A 26,789-nucleotide genomic window follows, 5' to 3' on the forward strand; every position below is an offset into this window, starting at 1 on the left:
TCTTCCTGCATATTAGGGTATGTGTAAATGACACACTGATTTTGCATGTACATACTTCACATGTAATAACTAAGTTTCCTAATTATTTCCATTTAAAAATTCACAAAATCTTGTCATTAAAATGTGGGCTTTCAATTTGCCTCGAGAGATTCTTCAAAGTGGGTAACAATGAGCAGGAATTAAATGTAGCCTATTAGAGTTTTCATTAACATATGTATACGCATGTATGTGCAATCGGGGATACTGATAAGAGAATCCCAATCATCAGTGGCATAGCCTGGCTCAGTACAGACACCGAGGACATGAGATTATACTGAGGGTTAAATACATTGAGTCTCACAACAGAAAAACTATGAACACTTCACTTAGTAGTGTGATGGGAAACATAGCTCAGATGATTTAAATGGAAAACATGTTTTATGGTGGACACGGGTGGGTGCGCATAGACAAATTTCTCATGCTGGATCACATGCCGTATTACATGCATGACTCTCACCAACACCTATACAGTGATTAGGATTAACTTCAAAATTATAAACTAATTAAAATTTTCTCCATAGTTTAACAGAAAATCACAGTTTAAAAGGTTATTTTTTTCTTTCAACAACGACAAAAAAGCCTAGAAACTGAAATTCTCCAATAAAGTTCTTTTATTCAGGCTCAACCTAAAATAGTTTAAACTTGATCTCTCTTTGCTAGAGAAATGAAATCTCCAATTCTATAGACTGTAATAGAAAAGTACTGAATTTGCATATTTCCAATAAAGGATTTTGCTTCATGCTTTGGGCATCTGCCATAGTTACCCAAAAGACTATTTCCAATAAATATAACTGTCACAGCACTGAAATGCCCAGAATAAATTTCCTAACTTAAAAAGTTGTCCTTAAGTTACTATAACACAACAGTCTTCAGTCTCCTGACTATTCATACTATTTGAAAACCATGAAAATACAGGTTTTTAGCATGCACACCCAGTTGGAAAAGGCTCTGTTCCTCTGAAAACACCATTCGTTAGATTAGGTAGAGCTGAGGGCACCTCTCCGTGTGAATAAGCAGGTGGGTGTCTCATGGGTTTGCAGTCATCTCTTTCCTTAATGGGTTAAGCACTGATGCCAGCAAGGGGAGAAAGTCCGGGCACATGACTCAGCTTATGACTTAATTTTCCACAGCTAAGAAAAGAAAATCACCAAAATAGTTAGTTTTATGACAAATAGGTGGGGTTGATAGGTACACTTACATGTAAACCAAGAACCGTTTACATAAGAAAAAAGTACCAACTGTGACAACAGCAACCATAGAACATCATAGAGAAAAAACCGTTAACAATTTCCAGGATCAAAAAAGATATACTGCAGTTCACGGGTTTTTGGTTTTCATTCATTCTGCCTCTGTACATTTCCCTAGATCAGAGGCCAACCCAGCCCACGCTATTAAATTGACATGAGATTCAAACTTGATTTTTTTGTTCCATTCAAGAGCACGATCTATTGTACTTGCATAAAATGAGAAAACCTAAGCCGAATGTCTATTTCAAATGTCTATTCCTCTACCTCAGGAGTTATTTCCATGCCAGTCCCTCCCTCCCTCCTTCCACCCTCCCTCTCTCGCTCGCTCTCTCACACACACACAGTGGGAAGAACAAAGATTACTAAATACAAGAAGTTTTAAGACTTCAGGCAGATGCTACAGAGTGATAATCACACTTACTCTTATATTAAATCCTAGAAGATCGCTTATAACACCTGAGACAGCAGAAAGGATAACTACTCGTGTGATATTGTAGATCAAGGGATTCATTGTCAGTCCATAGAGTCTAAATGGTGTGTCCAGCTCCTACAAAAACATGAAAGAACTGAGATGAAACACATGGTTTCATAATAGCCACCAGTGACTTCTCGACTGTTTTTTTCAGTCTTGGGAGAGGAGGATTGCTTAAAACCTCTTCCCTTAATGTTCAATAGCTACATTCAAAAAACCTGTAATGAGGGGAAGTGGGGGAGGGATAAATTTGGAATTTGGGATTAACAGATACAGACTATTGTATATAAAATAAACAACAAGGACCTACTGTGTTGTGCAGGGAATATGTTCAATACCTTGTAATAACCTATAATGGAAAAGAATCTGAATATGTATGTATCACTTTGCAGTACACCAGAAACACTGTAAATCAACTGTACTTCAATTAAAAATAATAATTTTAAAATTAAAAATTAATTAATTAATTAATGCCTTAATGGACTCTCACCTACTTTTCCACTAGCTAAGTTTTTAAAGGTGGATTCAAGCAATATGCTATTTGTTATTTTTTAATGTAATTTTAAAATGTGACAGACATCAGCAATCACAGAACTTGGGTAGTAAGTTGGGAAACTTTCTCTCATAGAGTCATTAAACCCAAACTATCAAGTTGGTAGTTTGAATCTACACAGCATCTATCTGTTACTAGGGTCCTCTCCAAGAGGTACAGCATTGATTTAATTAAATGGTAGTAAAAATGTATCACAGGGTATTACTTACTTTCAATAACTTGGTGGATAGCTTTAATACATTGTTTACTAGAGTAAGCTGTTCTTTCTTATTCGGCTTTTTTTCCATTTTAAGATATAAATTAATCTAAGGGAAGGAATAGAGATTAGGGCAAATGTCATGGAAAAGATAGATATATATATTGCATTCAACATGGCAGATTTTGAGGTCAATGTTTTCAAGTAAAATAAATTTCAAAATTCCAGTAGCTATTTCTTCAGAGCACATATGCCACGTACCCAAACCCCCATCCCTAATCAGTCACATATGGCAAAGAAAAGCTATTTAGTGAAGAAAAAATAACAATGAAGCAATTTATCAAAACAATGCAAACTTTTATATTAATTATAGCAATTAAAATGTAAACTCCTTGAGTTCAAAAACTGTATCTTATTCATCTTGGTATCCCCCAAATAACCTAACATCCTCATTAAACATTCATGGAATGGAAAAAGATCGCTGCTTTTAATTTACTAATCCCTTGTTTTTCCCCTTCTGGTAAGAATTCTCCACTATAATTCTAAGGCCAAAAAAAAAAAATCTAACGATATTAGGTATTTTTATTTATAACTTACGGATAAACATGAAATTAAAAACAAAAGAACCCAACTCTATACTACTCTGTATTTATAAGAAACATTTCTCAATTGTAATATCTTCTCACGTACTAAAGAGCAAATATTTTCCAAACACTGAATGTATTCAGCATTTGACTGATAGAGAAGAAAGTCAAGAAGCTTATTAAACATCCTTAAATGAGAGGTACTCTAAAGATCTAATACTTGACACAGAATATGAGATTAAAAGCATGCTCCATTACCACCAACAAAAATAATTTTTATACTATGAAGTAGCACCCAATCCTGGGAGCAGGTGGGAAAGATAATATCCTCATTTTATAAAGAGGAAGTAATTATATAGTAGTAAGGTGACTTGTAAGGTGTAAGGTCATATAGCTAGAAAGTGACAGAATCTAGACTCAACCCTGAATCTTCTGCAGAAATCTTATTATACCATCTCTAACCACTGAATCAAACTGTCAAGGACCAATCAATACCTGTTCAGTAAGTAGTATTGAGACATTGCTGTATTTCTTATTGGTTTCAGACCCCAGTGAGGCTAAGCGCAGTAAGAAAAGTAGTAAAGCTGATTCCCAGATCAAAAACTCCCAATTATAAGCATCATTTAGGAAAGTTTTATGTCCCCGGAGAACCTATGAAAAGGACCAAAAAACAGTTAAGTTTTTCACTTGTCTTAAAATCTGTAATTACTCCTTTACTCTAGAACTTTAAAAACATTTACAAGATACCAATATTTTAATACTCAAAGTAGGAGACTTTTAATACTTATAAAGTATTTTCTATTCAATTAGTGATTATGTATTTCTCTAAGTTTCCTAGATTTTCTTCTTTGCATGAGAGATAGCAAGGGTCTGGAAGTAACAAGGGAAGAAAACATAATAGAATAAGTGAAATAAAACAAATGTATTTCCAAACTCTTTAACCACAAGTGTGCCCACTCACAATTATATGGTGACCATTTTTCAAAGTAGGGTTGGCCAAAAAGTTCCTTTGGTTTTTAAGTAAAAATAAACGACACATTTTTCATTTTCACCAAGAACTTCATTGAACAACGTATTCACCCTTTTGTTCCACTACCTTCTGCCATTTTTCAGGCAACTTCATAATTCCATCTTCCCAAAACTTTTTTATCTTTTTGAGCAAAGAACTGTTCCAGGTGCCTTTTACAGTCTTGCAGGGAATTGAACATTTTTTCCATTAAGAGAATTTTGTAAAGACCTAAATAAATGGAAATCCGAAGGTGCAATGTCTGGTGAATGTGGCGGATGAATCAGAACTTCCCAGCCAAGCTGTAACAGTTTTCGCCTGGTCATCAAAGAAACATGCAGTCTTGCGTTATCCTGATGGAAGATTATGTGTTTTCCGTTGACTAATTCTGGATGCTTTTCGTTGAATGCTGCTTTCAGTTGGCCTAATTGGGAGCAGTATTTTTTTTTTTAAGAATTTGAATATTTTATTATTAAACTGTTTCTTATTTTCCTGCAAGGCTGTTGCTTTACTGTATAAAAATAGCACCAGCAAACACAGTATATTGCAAAATTAAGATAGTAATGTTCTTTACTGGACACTATACAACTAACAAACTTTTCTCCACTGCCATTTATGTCCAGTGGCAAGTTCATTGAGTATTTTGACCCAAATCCAGGGATGGCTGTAAGCAAGTTACAATATTATAAAAGGTTAAGATAACAATGTTATCCTTGAATTGCATCATTTTTATAACTAGTTTTACCACAGATAATTTCAGGAATTCTGAGTATTATAACTGGAGACTAGCCTAAAAATCACAGGGTGTTGTGAAAAAGATGCATGTGTTTATCTGAAATCATTAGGAAGTTAAGGGGTATTTTCTTCAGGCAACATTGTTGCAAGTAGTTTATTTTGCTAAAAGTTGCTTTTTAAAAATCTATCCACCACTAATTTAAGACAACTATGCTAGATTCAGTTGTTTCAAACTAATTTATTTAGGGGTTCCATTTTCACTCCTCAATAGATTTTATGTATTTCTCATATGCTTCTTCACTCATTAGTTCATCTAGTTCTGACGGATTACTGAGTGTCATCTTGATCAGCCAACCATCATCATAACAAGATCTGTTGACAAGTCCTGGATTTTCTGCTAGGGCTTCATTAATTTCAGTTACTTCTGATAGAGGAGAATAGAGCTCACTAGCAGCTTTCACCCTTTCCAAAGCACCAAATTCCTCGTTTGTTCAACTTTGTCCCAACTTCAGGCAGACTACAGTAAACAACATCTCCCAAAACTTCCTGTGCAAAATTGCTGATTCCCACTGTTCCAACACCATTTTCTGCTGTTACCCATTCATGTTTGTCTGAATTTACAACCCGACAGCAGAGTGGGTCCACTGTGCAGCACCCGGACGGCACCCGCCCGCAGTCCCCAGGGCCGCGGCAGGCAGGGCGCGTTGGGCGCAGGCTGCAGAGCGCAGCCCGCACACTCCATGCCACTCGCTGTGCCATGTTCTCAGGGGCGCTGGGAGCAGTATTTGTTGGAATTAATCATTTGGTTTTCTGGAAGGAGCTCATAATAGAGGACTCCCTTCCAATCCCACCATATACACAACATCACCTCCTTTGGATGAAGACCGGCCTTTGGTGTGGTTGGTGGTGGTTCATTTCGCTTGCCCCACGATCTCTTCCATTCCTCATTATTGTACACTATCCACTTTTCATCTCCCGTCACAATATGTTTTAAAAATGGAACATTTTCGTTACGTTTAAGCAGAGAATCGCATGTGGAAATACAGTCAAGAAGATTTTTTTCGCTTTACTTACGTGAAACCCAAACATCAAAGCGATGGACATAACCCAGCTGGTGCACATGATTTTCATTGCTCAACTTGGATATCGTGAGTATGTCGGCTATCTCCTGTGTGCTATAATGTTGATTATTCTCAATTAATGCCTCGATTTGAACACTATCAACTCCAACTGGTCTACCCGACCACGGAGTAACGTCCAGAGAGAAATCTCCAGCACAAAACTTCACAAAGCACTTTTGACACGTTCGATCAGTCACAGCACCTTCTCCATATACTGCACAAGTCTTTTTTGCATTTCATTTGTGGTTTTACCTTTCTTGAAATAATAAAGCATAATATGCTGAAAATGTCGCTTTTTTTCTTCCATCTTCAATATTCCATATTCAATATGGCTACACAAAAAATTCACCAGTTTTGATAAGTTTTTTTTTTTTAAATGCAGGCTGACATGACAGCTGTCACAATACAATCTAATGAAATTGTTTCAAATGAAGTTAGACAACTAAGCACTACTAGAGCCATCTTATGGAAAAAAACCGAACAAACTTTTTGACCAACCCAATAATAAATTTGCATTTGAATAACAGAGCCCCCTAAAACATGCGGCCCATCCCACTGGCATGACTAGAAAATCCTGAGGACCAGCTCTTTACTCCACTTTAGGATCTGAATAACAACAGCAGCAGCCACCAATTATAAAATGCCTATTATGTGTCAAGTTTTCAGGTAAAAGTTCTTGTTTTTTACAAATTTTTTTGTTGATTGAAATGTAAAGAAGTTTACTAAAGCAAGCCCAAGGTAAAATGAGATTTATTGAAAAATATACAGAGACCCCTCACAGAAACTAAATGCGGGCCTTTGAAAATCAGGAAGTCAGCAGGTAGCTGCCCTCGCCATCTCCCTTCCACTAGGGCCATTCAGGCTCCCCCCTCCACTCCTCTCAGCTAATTCCACTGCCTTGTAAGACCCTTCTTTACTGCTCCCCCCAGCTCTGACTTGGTTTCCAATGCTACTGGCCCCAGTGATCCCTTCTGACCTTTCTTCTGCAAAGTCCACCACTGATACCTCAGGTTTTCATTTCTAATTTGCAAAAGAGGGAATATGTTTAGTTTAGTCTGGGTCAGGTATTCACCCCAGCAAGTTACTTACAACTAAGGGGTGGGGGTGGGGGCGGCAGGGGGGAGGAAAGTAACAACTAATAGCAACCTAAAAGTGCTGAAAGTAACTGGCAACCTAGAAATCTCTACCCATTAAAAATATCCTTTAAACATGAAAGTGATAAAAGACATTTTCAAACAAACAAAAACTGAGAGAATTCATCACCAGCAGATTCTTCAAGCAGGCAGGACATAATCCCAGAGAAAAACACAGAAATGCACAAACTAATGAAAAGTAATGGAAAGGATAAATATGTAGGTAAATATAAATGAATAATTAACTACAAAAAGCAATAATAATTACATCTTATGGGTTTAAGATATATGTAAAATTAAAATGAAGGACATGTGTAACACAAAAGTGAATGGGTAAAAAGAAAAAAAAAAGTGAATGGGTAAATGACATAAAGTGTTGTAAGGTCCTAGCATGGTAAATTAATAATTTTGTTAGACTCTAATAAGCTAAGGATGTGTGTTGTAATCTCTGGGGTCAATAGTAGTAAATATATATATATATATATAAAGTTAACAGAGAGGATTAAATGAAATATTTTAAAATATTTGATTAATAAAAGATGGCCAAAAAAAAGAGAAAAAGGAAAATTAACAAATAAACCAAATAGGAACCAAACAGTATTTGTAGTTATAGTAATTAAGTTTAACTGGGTCAGACATTCCAAATCACTAAAACTGGGAGGCTGGATTAAGAAACAAGCAAACAGGAGGACTGGAGACAACAAAATGGAGTAGAAGGACCTTGAGCTCACCTCCTCTCACAAGCACATCAAAACCACAACTAACTGCTGAACAACCATCAGTAAAAAAGACTGGAAGCTACCAAAAAAAAAATATTCTACATTCAAAGACATAAAGAAGAAACCACAGTGAGAGGGTAGGAGGGGTGCACTCATAATATAATCAAATCCCATACAGCCTGGGTGGGTGACCCACAAACTGGAGAATAATTATATCACAGAAATTCTCCCCAAGGAATGAGAGCTCTGAGCCCCCACACCAGGTTCCCCAGCCTAGGGGTCTGGCACTGGGAGGAGGAGCCCCAGAGCATTTGGCTTTGAAGGCCAGGGGGGCTTGATTGTAGGAGCTCCACAGGACTGAGGAAAACAGAGACTTCACTCTTGGAGGGCATATACAAGGTCCTCGTGCACTGGGACTGAGGGCAAAAGCAGTGACTTTATAGGAGCCTGAGCCAGATCTCCCTGCTGGTCTTGGAGGGTCTCCTGGGAAAGCGGGGGGCAGCTGTGGCTCTCTCTAGGATCATAAAAGCTGGTGGCTGACACACTGAGGAGTGTTCATTGATGTGAACTCTGGCTGGAGGTAGACGTCTCGCTTGGGATCTTGGCACCAAGGCCTGGCCCCACCCAACGGCCTGTAGGCTCCAGTGCTGGGACGCCTCAGGCCAAACAACCAAGAGGGCAGGAACACAGCCCCACCCATAAGCAGACAGGCTGCCTAAAGACTTCCTGAGCCTACAGCCACCTCCAGACATGCCCCTTGACATGGCCCTGCCCACCAGAGGGCCAGCACCCAGCTCCACTCACCAGTGGGCAGGCACTGGCCCCTGCCACCAGGAAGCCTGGACAAGCCTCTAGACCAGCCTCACCCACCAGGGGGAAGACACTAGAAGCAAGAAAACTGCAATCCCACGGCCTGTGGAACTAACTCTGAAAACACAGGTCAGAACCCACCCTGGGAATGGTCCCTGGCCCTTAGGTAACAAGATGGGAGTGTACTGTTGGGACACATAGGACATCCCCTACAGAGGACCACTTCTCCAAGGTCAAGAAATGTTAACTATTCTACTACATACGTAAGAAAACACATAGAAATTTAAACAAAATGAGACAGCAAAGGAATATGTTCCAGACAAAGAAACAAGATAAAACTCCAGAAGAACAACTAAGTAAACTGGAGATAGGCAATCTACCTGAGAAAGAGTTCAAAGTAATGATTGTAAAGATGATCCAAGAGCTCGGGAAAAGAATGGATGCACAGAGCAAGAAGTTATTAGCAAAGAGTTAGAAAATATAAAGAACAACCAAACAGAGTTGAAGAATGCAATAACTGAAATGAAAAATACACTAGAAGGAATCAATAGCAGAATAAATGAGGCAGAAGAACAAATCAGTGAACTGGAAGACAGAGTAGTGGAAATCACTGATGTGGAACAGAATAAAGAAAAAAGAATGAAAAGAAATGAGCACAGGTTAAGAGACCTCTGGGACAATGTCAAATGCACCAACATTTGCATTATAGGGGTCCCAGAAGGAGAAGAGGGAGAGAAAGGGCCTAAGAAAATATTTGAAGAGATAACAGCTGAACACTTCCTAACATGGGAAAGTAAACAGTCACCCAAGTCCAGGAAGCATAGAGAATCCCACACAGGATTAACTCAAGGAGGAACAGACTGAGACACATAGTCATCAAACTGACAAAAATTAAAGACAAAGAAAATATGAAAACAACAAGGGAAAAGCAACAAAAACATACAAGGGAATCCCCACTAGGTTATCAGTTGATTTTTCAGCAGAAACTCTGCAAGCCAGAAGGGAGTGGCAGAAAATATTTAAAGTGATGAAGGGGAAAAACCTACAACCAAGAATACTATACTCAGCAAGGCTCTAGTTCATATTTGATAGAGAAATCAAAAGCTTTACAGACAGGCAAAAGCTAAGAGAATTCTGCACTACCAAACCAGCTTTACAACAGATGCTAAAGGACCTTCTCCAAATGGAAAAGAAAAGACCACAACTAAAAATAAGAAAAGTATGAAATGAAAAGCTCACCAGTAAAGGCAAACATATAGTAAAGGTACAAAATCATCCACATACAAATATAACATCAAAACTAGTAATTGTGAGAGAAGGAGAGAGGGTATAAACGCAGGATATTTAAAATGCATTTGAGGGCTTCCCTGGTGGCACAGTGGTTAAGAATCCCCCTGCCAATGCAATGGGCATGGGTTCGAGCCCTGGTCTGGGAAGATCCCACATGCCACAGAGCAACTAAGCCCATGCACCACAACTACTGAGCCTGTGCTCTAGAACCCATGAGCCACAGCTACTGAGCCCATGTGCCACAGCTACTGAAACCCGCGTACCTAGGCCTGTGCTCTGCAACAAGAGAAGCCACTGCAATGAGAAGCCCACGCACCACAACAAAGAGTAGCCCCCGCTCGCCACAACTAGAGAAAAACCCACGTGCAGCAATGAAGACCAACACAGCCCAAAAAAATTAAAGTTAAAAATAAAATGCATTTAAAATTAAGAGATTAGCAACTTAAAACAATCTTGTATATATATAGGCTGCTATACCAAAACTCATGGTAACCACAAACCAAAAATCTATAATAGATATACACACAAAAAAGGAAAAGGAATCCCAACACAACACTAAAGATAGTCATCAAGTCACAGGAGAAGAGAACAAAAGAGGAAAGGTAAAAAAAATGACCTACAAAAACAAATCCAAAACAATTAACAAAATGGCAATAAGAACATAGGTATCGATAATTACTTTAAATGTAAACAGATTAAATACTCCACCAAAAGACACAGACTGGCTGAATGAATACAAAAGAAGACCTGTACATATGTTTTCTACAAGAGACCCACTTTAGATCTAGAGGCACATACGGACTGAAAGTGAGGGGATGGAAAAATGTATTCCAGGTTAGAACTACCTCCCCAGATATCAGGCAAGGGTAAGGGAGGGCTTGGCTGCTGTTTTTAAACGCAGCATTTTTTGTTCCCTTTCTAGAAACCAGCTGCAACGTTAGGTCAGAGCACATTAAAATGAGCCACTTCTGAACCAACAGCGCCAGGCCCCAGGCCTGCTGTGAAGGCCCCAGCAAACATCAGGGCTTGGTCCGCGTGATGTTCCTTCCCATGCTTGTCCAAGTGGTGCTCTGCCTCAGAGTTGAGGTAAGAGAGGCATCAGGACACCTCACATTCGGTCACCTAGCAGAGATCAGCAATTCCTGGGCTCAGTGAGGAGGTTTGCCATGTGTCTGACAGGGTCTTGGTGCTCTGCCTAACACTGGGTGTCAGGCCTGAACCTCTGAGGTCGGAGAGCTGAGTTAAGGACATTGGACCACCAGAGACCTCCGGGCCTCATGTAATATCAAAAGGCAAAAGCTCTCCCAGAGATCTCCATCTCAATGCTAAGACCCAGCCCCACTCAACAACCAGCAAGATACAGTGCTGGACACCCTATGCCAAACAACTAACAAGACAGGAACACAAACCCACCCATTAGCACAGAGGCTGTCTAAAATCATAATAAGGTCACAGACACCCCAAAACACACCAGCGGATGTGGTCCTGCCCATTAGAAAGACAAGATCCAGCCTCATCCACCAGAACACAGGAACCAGTCCCCTCCACCAGGAAGCCTACACAACCCACTGAACCAACCTTAGCCACTGGGGACAGACACCAAAAACAACGGGAACTACAAACCTGCAGCCTGGGAGAAAGATAAAAACCCACCAGACCAAACAAATGAAGAGGAAATAGGCAGTCTACCTGAAAAAGAATTCAGAGTAATGATAATAAAGATGATACAAAATCATGGAAATAGAATGGAGAAAATGCAAGAAACATTTAACAAGGACCTAGAAGAACTAAAGAGCAAACAAACAACGATGAACAACACAATAAATGAAAGTTAAAATTCTCTAGAAGTAATCCATAGCAGAATAACTAAGTCAGAAAAATGGATAAGTGACCTGGAGGATAAAACAGTGGAAACAACTACTGCAGAAGAGAATAAAGAAAAAAAAATGAAAAGAATTGAGAACAATCTCACAGACATCTGGGAGAATGTTAAACGCACCAACATTTGAATTATAGGGGTCCCAGAAGAAGAGAAAAAGAAAGGGATTGAGAAACTAACTGAAGAGATTATAGTTGAAAACTTCCCTAATATGGGAAAGGAAATAGTCAATCAAGTCCAAGAAGCAGAGATGGTCCTATACAGGATAAAACCAAGGAGAAACACGCCAAGACACATGTTAATCAAACTATTAAAAATTAAATACAAAGAAAAAAATATTTAAAGCAGCAAGGGAAACACAACAAATAGCATACAAGGGAATCCCCATAAGGTTAACAGCTGATCTTTCAGCAGAAACTGTGCAGGCCAGAGGGTAGTGGCAGGACATATTTAAAGTGATGAAAGGGAAAAACCTACAACCAAGTTTACTCTACCCAGCAGGGATCTCATTCAGATTCGACGGAGAAATTAAAACCTTTACAGACAAGCAAGAGCTAAGAGAATTCAGCACCACCAAACCAGCTCTACAACAAATGCTTAATGAACTTCTCTAGGTAGAAAACACAAAAGAAGAAAACGACTTACAATAACAAAGCCAAAACAATTAAGAAAATGGTAATAGAAACATACATATTGATAACTACCTTAAATGTAAATGGATTAAATACTCCAACCAAAATACACAGACTGGCTGAATGGATACAAAAATAAGACTCGTACATATGCTGTCTACAAGAGACCCACTTCAGACCTAGGGACACATACAGACTGAAAGTGAGGGGATGCAAAAAAACATATTCCATGCAAATGGAAATCAAAAGAAAGCTGGAGTAGGAATTATCATATCAGACAAAATAGACTTTAAAATAAAGACTATTACAAGAGACAGAGAAGGACACTACATAATGATCAAGGGATCAATCCAAGAAGAAGATATAACAATAGTAAATATTTAGGCACCCAACATAAGAGCACCTCAATACATAAGTCAAATGCTAACAGCCATAAAAGGGGAAATCAACAGTAACACAATCATAGTAGGGGACTTTAACACCCCACTTTCACCAGTAGACAGATCATCCAAAATGAAAATAAATAAGGAAACACAAGCTTTAAATGACACATTAAACAACATTGACTTAATTGATATTTATAGGACATTCCATCCAAAAACAACAGAATACACATTTTTCTCAAGTGCTCATGGAACATTCTCCAGAAGAGATCATATCTTGGGTCACAAATCAAGCCTTCGTAAATTTAAGAAAACTGAAATCGTATCAAGTATCTTTTCCAACTACAATGCTATGAGACTTGATATCAATAACAGAAAAAAATCTGTAAAAAATACAAACACATGGAAGCTAAACAATACACTATTAAATAACCAAGAGATCACTGAAGAAATCAAAGAGGAAATCAAAAAATACCCAGAAACAAATGACAATAAAAACACGACAACCCAAAACCTATGGGATGCAGCAAAAGCAGTTCTAAGAGGGAAGTTTATAGCAATACAATCCTACCTCAAGAAACAAGAAACATCTCAAATAAACAGACTAACCTTACACCTAAAGCAATTAGAGAAAGAAGAACAAGTAAACCCCAAAATTAGCAGAAGGAAAGAAATCATAAAGATCAGATCAGAAATAAATGAAAAAGAAATGAAGGAAGCAATAGCAAAGATCAATAAAACTAAAAGATGGTTCTTTGAGAAGATAAACAAAATTGACAAACCATTAGCTAGACTCATAAAGAAAAAACATGAGAAGAATCAAATAAATAGAATTAGAAATGAAAAAGGAGAAGTAACAACTGACACTGCAGAAATACAAAGGATCATGAGAGATTACTACAAGCAACTATATGCCAATAAAATGGACAACCTGGAAGTAATGGACAAATTCTTAGAAAAGCACAACCTCCCAAGACTGAACCAGGAAGAAATAGAAAATATAAACAGACCAATCACAACTACTGAAATTGAAACTGTGATTAAAAGTCTTACAACAAACAAAAACCCAGGACCAGGTGACTTCACAGGAGAATTCTATCAAACATTTACAGAAGAGTTAACACCTATCCTTCTCAAACTCTTCCAAATTCTACCAGAAGGAGGAACACTCCCAGACTCATTCTACGAGGCCACCATCACCCTGATACCAAAACCAGAGAAAGATGCCACAAAAAAAGAAAAGCACAGGCCAATATCACTGTTGAACATAGTTGCAAAAATCCTCAACAAAATACTACACACAGAATCCAACAGCACATTAAAAGGATCATACACCATGACCAAGTGGGGTTTATTCCCAGGAATGCAAGGATTCTTCAATATACGAAATCAATGTAATAAACCGTATTAACAAATTGAAGGAGAAAAACTATATGATCATCTCAATAGATGCAGAAAAAGCTTCTGACAAAATTCAACACCCATTTATGATAAAAACCCTCCAGAAAGTAGGCATAGAGGGAACTTACCTCAACATAATAAAGGCCAAATATGACAAACCCACAGCCAACGTTGTTCTCAATGGTGAAAAACTGAAGCCATTTCCACTAAGATCAGGAACAAGACAAGGTTGTCCACACTCACCACTATTATTCAATATAGTTTTGGAAGTTTTAGCCACAGCAACCAGAGAGGAAAAAGAAATAAGAAAAAGAAATAAAAGGAATCCAAATCGGAAAAGAGGAGGTAAAACTGTCACTGTTTGCAGATGACATGATACTATACATAGAGAATACTAAAGATGTTACCAGAAAGCCAATAGAGCTAATCAATGAATTTGGTAAAGTAGCAGGATACAAAATTAAGGCGCAGAAATCTCTTGCATTCCTATACAGTAATGATAAAAAATCTGAAAGAGAAATTAAGGAAACACTCCCAATTACCACTGCAACAAAAAGAATAGAATACCTAGGAATAAACCTACCTAAGGAGACAAAAGACCTGTATGCAGAAAACTATAAGACACTGATGAAAGAAATTAAAGATGACACAAACATTTGGAGAGATATACCATGTTCCTGGATTGGAAGAATCAACATTGTGAAAACGACTATACTACCCAAAGCAATCTACAGATTCAATGCAATCTCTATCAAAGTACCAATGGCACTTTTCACAGAACTAGAACAAAAAATTTCACAATTTGTATGGAAACACAAAAGACCCCAAATTGCCAAAGCAATCATGAGAATGAAAAACGGAGCTGCAGGAATCAGGCTCCCTGACTTCAGACTATACTACAAAGCTACAGTAATCAAGACAGTATGGTTCTGGCACAAAAACAGAAATATGGATCAATGGAACAAGATAGAAAGCTCAGAGATAAACCCAAGCACATATGGTCACCTTACCTTTGGTAAAGGAGGCAAGAATATACAATGGAGAAAAGACAGTCTCTTCAATAAGTGGTGCTGGGAAAACTGGACAGCTACATGTAAAAGAATGAAATTAGAACACTCCCTAACACCATATACAAAAATAAACTCAAAATGGATTAAAGACCTAAATGTAAGGCCAGAAGGCCAGACACTATAAAACTCTTAGAGGAGAACACAGGCAGAACACTCCATGACATAAATCACAGCAAGATCCTTTTTGACCCACCTCCTAGAGAAATGGAAATAAAAACAAAAATAAACAAAGGGGACCTAATGAAACTTCAAAGCTTTTGCACAGCAAAGGAAACCATAAACAAGACAAAAAGACAACCCTCAGAATGGGAGAAAATATTTGAAACAAAGTAACTGACAAAGGATTAATCTCCAAAATATAGAAGCAGCTCATGCAGCTCAATGTCAGAAAAACAAACAACCCAATGCAAAAATGGGCAGAAGACCTAAATAGACATTTCTCCAAAGAAGGTATACAGATTACCAACAGACACATGAAAGGATGCTCAACATCACTAGTCATTAGAGAAATGCAAATCAAAACTACAATGAGGTATCACCTCACACCAGTTAGAATGGGCATCATCAGAAAATCTACAAACAATAAATACTGGAGAGGGTGTGGAGAAAAGGGAACCCTCTTGCACTGTTGCTGGGAATGTAAATCGATGCAGCCACTATGGAGAACAGTATGGAGGTTCCTTAAAAAACTAAAAATAGAACTACCATACAACCCAGCAATCCCACTACTGGGCATATACCCTGAGAAAACCATAATTCAAAAAGAGTCATGTACCACAATGTTCACTGCAGCACTATTTACAATAGCCAGGACATAGAAGCACCTAAGGGTCCATCGACAGATGAATGGATAAGGAAGATGTGGCACATATACACAATGGAATATTACTCGGTCATAAAAAAAAAGAAATTGGGTTATTTGTAGTGAGGTGGATGGACCTAGAGACTGTCATACAGAGTGAAGTAAGTCGGAAATTCAGAAAATACCGTATGCTAACATATATATGGAATCAAAAAAGAAATGGTTCTGAAGAACTTATGGGCAGGACAGGAATAAAGACTTAGACGTAGAGAATGGACTTGAGGACATGGGGAGGGGGAAGGGTAAGCTGGGACAAAGTGAGAGAGTGGCATTGACATACATACACTACCAAATGTAAAACAGAGAGCTAGTGGGAAGCAGCCATATAACACAGGGAGATCAGCTCGGTGCTTTGTGTCCACCTAGAGGGGTGGGATAGGGAGAGTCAGGGGAGACATAAGAGGGAGGGGATATGGGGATGTATGTATATGTATAGCTGATTCACTTTGTTATACCGCAGAAACTAACACACCATTGTAAAGCAACTATACTCCAATAAAAATGTTAAAAAAAAAAAAGGTATTCCATGCAAGTGGAAATGAAAAGAAAGCTGAAGTAGCAATACTTATATCAGACAAAATAGACTTTATAATACAGTTATAAGAGAGAAAGAAGGACACTACATAATGATCAAGGGAACAATCAAAGAAGATGTAACAATTGTAAATTCATGTGTCCCCAACATAGGAGAACCTCAATATATTAGGCAAGTGTTAACAGACATAAAAAAAGGAATTGACAGTAACACAATAATATCAATAGACAGATCGTCCAGACAGAAGATCAATAAGAAAATCCAGTCCTTAAATGACACATTAGACTAAATAGACTTAATTGATATTTATAGAGTATTCCAACTGAAAGCAGCAGAATGCACATTCTTTTCAAGTGCACATGCAACATTCTTCAGGATACATCACATGCTGGACCACGAAGCAAGCCTTGGTAAATTTAAGAAAACTGAAATTATATCAAGCATCTTTTCTGACCACAACACTATGAGATTAGAAATCAACTGCAAGAAAAAAACATGAACACATGCAGGCTAAATAATATGCTATTAAACAACACTGAAAAAGTCAAAGAGGAAATTAAAAAAAAAATAGCTAGAGACAAATGACAATGAAAACATGATGATCCAAAACCTATGGGACACAGCAAAAGCAGTTCGAAGAGGGAAGTTTATAGCAATACAAGCTTACCTTAGGAAACAAGAAAAGTCTCAAATAAACCACCTAACCTTACACCTAAAGCAACTAGAGAAAGAAGAACAAACAAATTCCAAAGTCAGTAGAAGTAAAGGAATCATTAAGATCAGAGCAGAAATAAATGAAATAGAGACTAAGAGAACAATAGAAAACATCGATAAAACTATTAACAAAAGCTGGTTCCTAGAAAAGATAAACACAATTGATAAACCTTTAGCCAGACTCATCAAGAAAAAAAGGAAAAGGGCCCAAATCAATAAATTAGAAATGAGAGACTACTCCAAGCAACTATATACCAATAAAATGGACAACCTAGAAGAAATGGACAAATTCTTAGAAAGGTACAATCTACCAAGACTGAACCAGAAGAAATAGAAAATATGAACAGACTGATCACAAGTACTGAAATAGAATCTGTGATTTTAAAACTCCCAGAAAACAAAAGTCTAGGACCAGATAGCTTCACAGGCAAATTCTACCAAACATTTAGAGAGGAGATAATACCTACACTTCTGAAACTATTCCCAAAATTGCAGAGGAAGGAACACTTCCAAACTCATTCTATGAAGCCATCATCACCCTGATACCGAGAACAGACAAAGGTATCACAAAAAAAGAAAATCAGGCCAATATCATTGATAAACATAGACGCAAAATCCTCAACAAAATACTAGCAAACTGAATCCAACAATACATTAAATAATCAAGTGGGATTTATCCCAGGGATGCAAGGATTTTTCAATATCCACAAATCAATCAGTGTGATACACCACATTAACAATTTGAAGAATAAAAACCACATGATCAATAGATGCCGAAAAAGCTTTTGACATTTAACATGCACTAGTGATTAAAAACTCTGTAGAAAGTGGGCATAGAGGGAACATACCTCAACATAATAAAGGCCATATATAACAAACCCACAGCTAACATCATACTCAACAGTGAAAAGCTGAAGACATTTCCTCTAAAATCAGGAACAAGACAAGGGTACTCAATCTCTCTTATATTCAATATAGTCTAGGAAGTCCTAGTCACAGCATTCAGAGAAGAAAAAGATATAAAAGGAATCTAAATTGGACAGGAAGAAGTAAAAGTGTCACTGTTTGCGGATGACGTGATACTATACATAGAAAATCCTGAAGACACTACCAGAAAACTACTAGAGCTCATCAATGAATTCGGTAAAGTTGCAGAATACAAAATTAATACACAGAAATCTGTTGCATTTCTATACACTAACAACAAAAGATCAGAAAGAGAAATTAAGTAAACAATCCCATTTACCACTGCATCAAAAAGAATAAAATACCTAGGAATAAACCTACCTAAGGGGGCTAAATACCTGTACTCCAAAAACTATAAGACACTAATGAAAGAAACTGAAGAAGACACAAACAGATGGAAAGATATATATATATATATATATATATATATATATATATATATATATATATATATATATATATACTGGTTTCTTATGCTAGAAAAATTAATATTGTTAATATAATCATACTACTCAAGGCAATCTACAGATTCAGTGCAATCCCCATCAAATTACCAATGGCATTTTTCACAGAACTAGAACAAAAAAGGTTTTAATTTGTATGGAAACACAAAAGACCCCGAAGAGCCAAAGCAATTTTGAGAAAGAAAAACGAAGCTGGAGGAATCAGGCTCCCTGACTTCAGATTATACTACAAAGCTACATTCATCAAAACAGTATGGTACTGGCACAGAAACAGAAATATAGATCAGTGGAACAGGATAGAAAGCCGAGAGATAAACCCATGCACCTATGGTCACCTAATCTATGACAAAGGAGGCAAGAATATACAATGGAGAAGAGACAGCCTCTTCAATAAGTGGTGCTGGGAAAACTGGACAGCTACATGTAAAAGAATGAAATTAGAACATTTCTCTAACATCATATACAAAAATAAATTCAAAATGGATTAAAGACCTAAACATAAGACTGAATACTATAAAACTTCTACAGGAAAACATGGGCAGAACACTCTTTGACATAAATCACAGCAAGATCTTTTTTGACCCACCTCCTAGAGAAATGGAAATAAAAACAAAAATAAACAAATGGGACCTAATTAAACTTAAAAGCTTTTGCACAGCAAATGAAACCTTAAACAAAACAAAAAGACAACCTACAGAATGGGAGAAAATATGTGTAAATGATGAGACTGACAAGGGATTAATTTCCAAAATATAGAAACAACTGAATAACAATAAACCAAACAGCCCAATAAAAAAGTGGGCAGAAGATCTAAGTAGACATTTCTCCAAAAAAGACATACAGATGGCCAAAAGGCACATGAAAAGATGGTCAACATCACTAATTATTAGAGAAATGTAAATTAAATCTACAATGAGGTATCACCTCACTCCAGTCAGAATGACCATGATGAAAAAGTCTACAAATAATAAATGCTGGAGAGGGTGTGGAGAAAAGGGAACCCTCTTGCACTGTTGGTGGGAATGTAAATTGGTACAGCCACTATGGAAGAACAGTATGGAGGTTCTTTAAAAAACTAAAAATAGTTACCATATGATCCTGCAATCCCACTCCTGGGCATATATCCAGACAAAACTATAATTCAAAAAGATACACGCACCCCAATGTTCATTGCAGCACTATTTACAACAGTCAAGACATGGAAGCAACCTAAATGTCTATCGACAGATGAATGGATAAAGAAGATACGGTATATATATCACAGGGAGCTATACTCAATATTTTGTAGTAACCTATAAGGGAAAAGAATCTGAAAATAATATATATTCATATATGTGTATAACTCAATCACTTTGCTGTACACCTGAAACTAACACAACATTGTTAATCAACTATACTTCAATAAAAAAGAGAGAGAGAGAAAGGGGAAAAGCTCAAAAAGAAAATATATTTTGTAATAAATACAGATCTGTTACCAAAATAAATTAATAAAATAACCTTTCAGCATTGAAAAAAAGAGATCACTAAAGATACTAAAGCACTTTGATAGTTTAACAGCAAAAAAAAAAAAGAAACAAGCAACCAAAAAAGGATATGCTGATTATAAGAGATAGAACTATACAAAGACAAAATAAATGAAAAAGGGTAGACAAAGATATTGCATACAAAAACTAATCAAAACACAGATGGTGTAGTTAAATTAATATCAAATAGAGTAAACTTTAAGTTAAGAAACATTAGAAATAGAGACATTTTATAAGGTCATGAAAGGTAAAGAAAGCCTGACACTGTTTAGGATTAAAGAAGATTAAAGAAACATAACAGCTAAATGTAATAACTGATCCTGGATTGAGAAAAAAAATAACTATAAAGGACACAAAAGTCTATCCACCAAGGAGACGGATAACAATTCTAAATCTGTATGCACCCAGTTACACTGCTTAAAAACATATAAAGCAAAAATTGACAGAAATAAAAGGAGAAAAAGATAAATCCACCATTGGAGCAGACTTGACCACACCTCTCTCAGTGGCTGACAGAATAAGCAAACCAAAAAGATGAGTAGGGACACAGGAAGTTTCAGCAATACAACTAATAAACTTGGGCTAATTTATATAGAGAGAACGCTGCTCTCCAAAACAGTGGGATACAAATTCTTTCAAAGTGCTGATGGAAGATTTAATAAAACTGACCATATACTGGATAATAAAGCAATTCTACATATTTCAAAAGACTGAAAACATTCAGAGCATGTTTTCTGACCATAGCAGAATTAAGTTAAAATTCAATCAATAGAAAAGTACAGGATAAGGCTGTAACTTCTTGTAATAAAGAAAACACAGAAGTACCAAAATAAATAAAGAAAGAAAGATACAGGGACCTGTCAAAAGAACACAGGAAGGGACTTTAAGGGTCTCCCACTAGCCAAATCTGGGACAATTTAGGAATCAAAACATAGTAATAACTTATAATCCACTGGATAAAAATAAGAACACAGGAGTCCATAGCATAGTAAATGAATGAATGAATAAACGGGAAAAAAGAAAAAGTCTACGTTAGAGTGACAACTAATAAAATTAGAAGAAACGATGGAGTTGGAAAATCACCATTTTGTATCCATAATGGTATACAGCTTTATTAACAATCAAAAATTGCCAATTAAAATTAAATTACCATGATCTTAGAGTCTTAAAGGACTAAAAATTATCTTTATTCTCACTTCAAAAGTTAGAAGAGGACTTCCCTGGTGGTGCATTGGTTAAGAATCCACCTGCCGATGCAGGGGACATGGGTCTGATCCTTGGTCCAGGAAGATCCCAAATGCCACGGAGCAACTAAGCCTATGTGCCACAACTACTGAGCCTGCGCTCTAGAGCCTGCAAGCCACAACTACTGAGCCCACGTGCTGCAACTACTGAAGCCCGCACTCCTAGAGCCCATGCTCTGCAACAAGAGAAGCCACTGCAATAAGAAGCCCGCACACCGCAACCAAGAGTAGCTCCCACTTGCCACAAATAGAGAAAGCCCGCACGCAGCAACAAAGACCCAACGCAGCCAAAAATAAATAAATAAAATAAAATACACTTTTTTAAAAATTAAAAAAAAAGTTAGAAAAATTAACAAGTATTCAAACTAGCAAAAGAAATGTAGACACATTAAAAATATATATACTTCAACATAACCATGCTGGCACCTCGACCTTGGACTCCAGTTCCCAGAGCTGTGAGATACAAATGTCCATTGTCTATACATACACACACACACTTAAACACACACACACACACTTAAACACGGTGAACTGATTTAAAACAGAAAGTGAGCTCTATTTTCCATTTTCCACTGAAATAGATCTGAAACTCTTACCTGGGCACAACAAATGAAAGCAATGGAAAGTGTCAGTAGGAAGACAGAAGACACAACCACATCCACTGATCGCTGTGGGCCCCGTCTCTGTGGAGTGAGATGCGTAGGTTAGCGTTTTAGGTCACCACCGGAGATGGCAACAGCCCTCACATCATTCACACTCCCAATCTTACTGTATTGGCGTGAAAATGAACATTTATAAGACATTTCTGACACAGGATTTTAATATATTTTGGACATATTTGACTTTAATTAAGCTCTGAGATCCATGCCATTCAAATTAAGGGTGTGATTGATTCATGAACATATTTTCAGCTGGAATATTCCCCCCAAAAGTCAGAAAAAGATGAGACAATCAATTGATCACTCTGCCCTAGGAATTTAAATTTTCTTTTCCCTTTTTAAGGTCTTATTTACTTAGCTCTACCAGCTCTGCAGATAGATCACTCCTAACCTGGTGTCCAGCAAGTCTGTCAGCCACTGATATCTGTCCAGTATATAGAACTACCCTGCCTACTGAGTATCTAGCACCAGAAATTTCAGTGAACATGTTTTCTGCGTATTATTGCAGATATTCCATGGTTAGTCAGCTAAAACTCACCTTTAGAAAGGAACGCAGTGATAACCATATCTTAATGTTCTCCACCTTTTTAAGTCTGAAATGAGGTATTTCATATTTCCTAGCTTTCCTGGCAGAAGTAATATGGCTGAAGAGTTTTGCAAATAAAAATCTCTAGAGGAAGTTAAAAAAAAAAAAAAACACAAAGTGAAACGTACACATGTGTCACTGTGTGTATATTTACATAATTGTAAACAATATTCCCAGCATATAAAAAATATTAAAAGGATCAAGTTCTAATCAGTGGTCACTAAGACAGGCAGTGAAAAAACATTGTTAATAGCTCATTAACCTGTCGCTTGCAAAGCACATTATGTAGTAATATACTTCTTCACAACATGCTACACTCTTGGCATTTTCAAGGAATATACCTTGGAGACCTTTGTGAATCCCCACCTTCACAAACTCAAATGTTTATACAAAATTCTAGCTTACTCCCAAATTACATTTCTATTCAAAACCACATTTTTTGCACATATCACCAATATATTAAGCCCTCAATCCCAAACTCTTATCAAATTTCAGTAAGTTTATTTCTCACTTGGCTATTTTTCACTTTGGTAATTACTACATATGCTACATATACAAAACATCAAGGGCACATTGAGGTGCAGGTACTAAGCAATCAGCTAGGCTCACTCACTGGCTCAGCCACTTACTCTTGCAAGTAGGCTCAGCAAAATTTCAGATTATAGCATGTCATTTGTGAATAATCAGTATCACAAGTGTTAAACCCACAAATACCAAAAGTTCACTTATCAAGCCTCCATTGCCCACGTTAACTTCTGGAGAGAGAACAAATCAGGGGAACAAAAGCAACTCAACAGAATACCATATACAAAAGCAGAGGTAAGAAATTTTACTTAATTGTCTACTGACCTGTTTGTATGTTCTCTCCGCCACACACATCATGAAAAAAAACATCCAAGTCAGACACAGTCGTTCAAAAAAATTAATTATAGACAAGATAATAATAGGTGCAACAGGTGGTGCCCCACAAAAGAGAGTCAAGATCTCCTCGGCTGAGATGTACTTTAGCTGGTCAAGACTCTTCTCTCGGAACAGTCGATGTAAAAAAGGGAAAAATGCTAATCCGATGGTGACGACATTTCCCAGCATCTGATAACCTACTCCTTGCTGATACGCATTAACCTGGGAATTAATTTAAAATATCCATCATTACTGCACAGCTAAATGGAGTTGTGAAGCAGTATTTATCAAATACTATTTAGATTATTAAAAACTAAATGCTTTAAATCTAAAAGAAATACAAATAAAAATGATGTACAGATTTATGACTTTTAGGCTTGAATGAGATAAGGGATATTTGTAGAGTCTACCTGAACAATTGATCATGCTCACAGAGACCTCTGTAACAAATAAAAAAATATACTACCTAGTGAAGACTGACTACAAAATTTAAGATACACATACTTGTGTTTCAAAAGCAGAGTCAAGGTTTTGATCATTAAATACATTCTATGAAATAGCTGCTGATCATTAGATAGATTTTTCTAAAAATCCAAAAACGTATTAAACCTTACCCTGCTCATGATGATACCACTTATTTCCAACACAGACATATCCATCTTTTTGCACTCATTCCCTTCCCAGATTATTGCACTAACTCGATCAGAGGCAGGACTTGAGTTCTGAAGCCAGAATAAATGGTTCTGAGAAGAAAAAATAAATATTTCCATCCACTCCTTCTTTATTTCCTCCATTATATTTTTTTCCCTTTGTCTAGCTCCTGGGCCACATTTGCCAGGGTTCAGCCTTGTCATCCTATTCTCCCCCTCACAAAGCTCATCACACCAATTACCACCTCCATGATGCTGGTTTCTGGTTTTTGTTTTTGTTTTTTTCCACAAAAACAACTTCTTACCTGGAGAGAGGCTAAGTGTCTCCTATAATGATGGGAGGTAGGATTACATGATCTCCAAGGCTGCTTCCCTACTAAATGTATGGAAGTGAGGATAAGCTTGGTGTATTAATGGGATATCAAGAAGGAAAGCATTTCTACAGCATCATGACTAGACCAGGGACAGTAGGAAGTTACACGGGAGAGGTACTAACAGGCCTTAACATCACAGGAATGACTGAGAAGGTAAACCTTTCTCTGGTCTAATCAGGACACAGAAAAGCATAGTAAGCTCAGGAGGAAAAGGTCGAGATAGAAACAGCCCCGTATTTTCCTCTGCCGTATCATGTCTTATTCTTCGAGTACCAGCTCAAGTCCCATTTCACCAACATGTCCTCTCTGATGGCCACAAGCCTCACTCATGTTACCTTTCTCTGAAATTAAAAACCCTTACAGTCTATATCAGATAAATTTGCATCTAATTATATGATGCTTTTATTGTGTCCTCTATTTCCCATAAAATCATCTTGCTCCCAAACAAATATATAAGTTACTAAAAAACAACCATCTGGTGTATTTCTTCTCCTTCTACAATAATGCTTAGCATAATGCTGATGCACATGTATGGATTTATTAATTGATTTAGCCAAAAAAATATTTATTAAGCAGCTACTATGTAACATGTACTATGGATATAATAAAGAACAAGACAGATGTAGTCCTTGACATCACAGAGCATACAGACTTATGGAGACATGATTAAATAAAGTTACGGTGCAGCATGATAAGAGAAGGAAAGAATGCTTTAGGAGCATATAGAAAAGGCTTCCTAAGGGAGTATCACTCAAGCCAAGAGCCGAAAAGTAAAAAAGAGTGAGACGAAGGAATAGGTATTGGAGAAAAGTGTGTGCCAGGCAAATAAACCAGTTTGTGTAAAGATCCAGAAGTACATGAGGAAACTGAAAGAAGTTTAGTTGAGTTAAACTATACCATGCAAGACTGTTATAGGGGCAAATAAAGGAACAGAAAGAAATAATCCAGAATGGGAAAAAAAAAAGCAATTAAAGGATTGTAAGGGGAACGGCATCAGATTTGCATTTTAGAAAGATCATTCTGGCTGCAGTGTGGGAAACGAAACGAAGCGGAGCAAGCCTAGAGAAGCTGTTGTAAGGATCCAGGCGAGGGCTGATGGTGGTCTGCACCAAGCAGTGTGGACACAGGTGGGCAGATGTATGTATTATACAGCAGAATCAAGACAGTGTGATGACTGATTGGAAACATGGGGGATGGGGTCAAGAACGGCCCCAAGGTTTCTAACTTGGGTGGTTAGTGGTGACATTTAGAAATATGGGGAATAAAAGAAGAATAGGTTAGGCGGGAGAATTGGGAAATGATGAATTCCGTTTAACATACTGAGTTTCATCTTACCTAGTTATTCTTACATATGCCTTAAAATTATCCTATAAATCCCAAAAGTGCAAAGGAGGTGAAAATCATCATGACGCTTTTCATAATTACCAAGGGCTAAGGTAATTTAGATGAGTCTTCAGACGGAATGCAAAGAATATTTAGATACAAACTTTGATAGCAAAATTGGAGGAAAAAGCTTAAAACTTTAATAATAAAATGTATGTTGTTCCTAGTTAGTTTTTGAAAACTGTATACATTTAATGAAGCAGAATTTTTTTCATTAAAATGTGTAACCTAAATCAATGGTATCTTAGAATCAAGAAAATTCAATAATTAAACAAATGAATATCCATCACCCACTATTTATTAAGTCATTGTGGAAATATTTAGCCTAAAACAAAATAAAACTAAGAAGAATCATGATCGTCGGCATTAAACATATGAAAGGCTGATATGAGAACCGTTTCTTTTTTTTCTTCTTTTTCTTTTTTTTTTTGCGGTACGCAGGCCTCTCACTGTTGTGGCCTCTCCCATTGCGGAGCACAGGCTCCAGATGCGCAGGCTCAGCAGCCATGGCTCACAGGCCCAGCCGCTCCGCGGTATGTGGGAATCTTCCTGGACTGGGGCACGAACCCGTGTCCGCTGCATCGGCAGGCGGACTCTCAACCACTGCACCACCAGGGAAGCCCAGAACCGTTTCTTAATCATTTAATCTATCCAGCAGT

General features: G+C 37.3%; 1 protein-coding gene and 1 pseudogene across 4 annotated transcripts in view; both read right to left on the bottom strand.

The window, feature by feature from the left end:
* Positions 1–632: 632 nt before the first annotated feature.
* The window catches only part of PHTF1 (putative homeodomain transcription factor 1), a 60,587-nt gene continuing 34,430 nt past the window's right edge, over positions 633–26,789 (bottom strand). For 2 of the 4 annotated variants that reach the window (XM_065894737.1, XM_065894731.1), the window contains exons 8-15: positions 24,338–24,466; positions 23,673–23,945; positions 22,776–22,907; positions 22,175–22,261; positions 3,587–3,742; positions 2,521–2,616; positions 1,708–1,833; positions 1,149–1,169 (exon numbers count right to left, since the gene is read on the bottom strand). In XM_065894737.1, coding sequence (XP_065750809.1) covers positions 1,149–1,169; positions 1,708–1,833; positions 2,521–2,616; positions 3,587–3,742; positions 22,175–22,261; positions 22,776–22,907; positions 23,673–23,945; positions 24,338–24,466 — 1,020 coding nt within the window. Of the gene's footprint in view, positions 1,170–1,707; positions 1,834–2,520; positions 2,617–3,586; positions 3,743–15,951; positions 15,972–22,174; positions 22,262–22,775; positions 22,908–23,638; positions 23,946–24,337; positions 24,467–26,789 lie in introns of those variants that run through there. The other 2 variants (XM_065894724.1, XM_065894727.1) reach the window with 2 other exon arrangements.
* On the bottom strand, positions 5,090–5,591 carry LOC136137555 (glycine cleavage system H protein, mitochondrial-like; annotated as a pseudogene).

Source organism: Phocoena phocoena, chromosome 1, assembly GCF_963924675.1.
Source record: "Phocoena phocoena chromosome 1, mPhoPho1.1, whole genome shotgun sequence".
Lineage (NCBI taxonomy): Eukaryota > Metazoa > Chordata > Mammalia > Artiodactyla > Phocoenidae > Phocoena > Phocoena phocoena.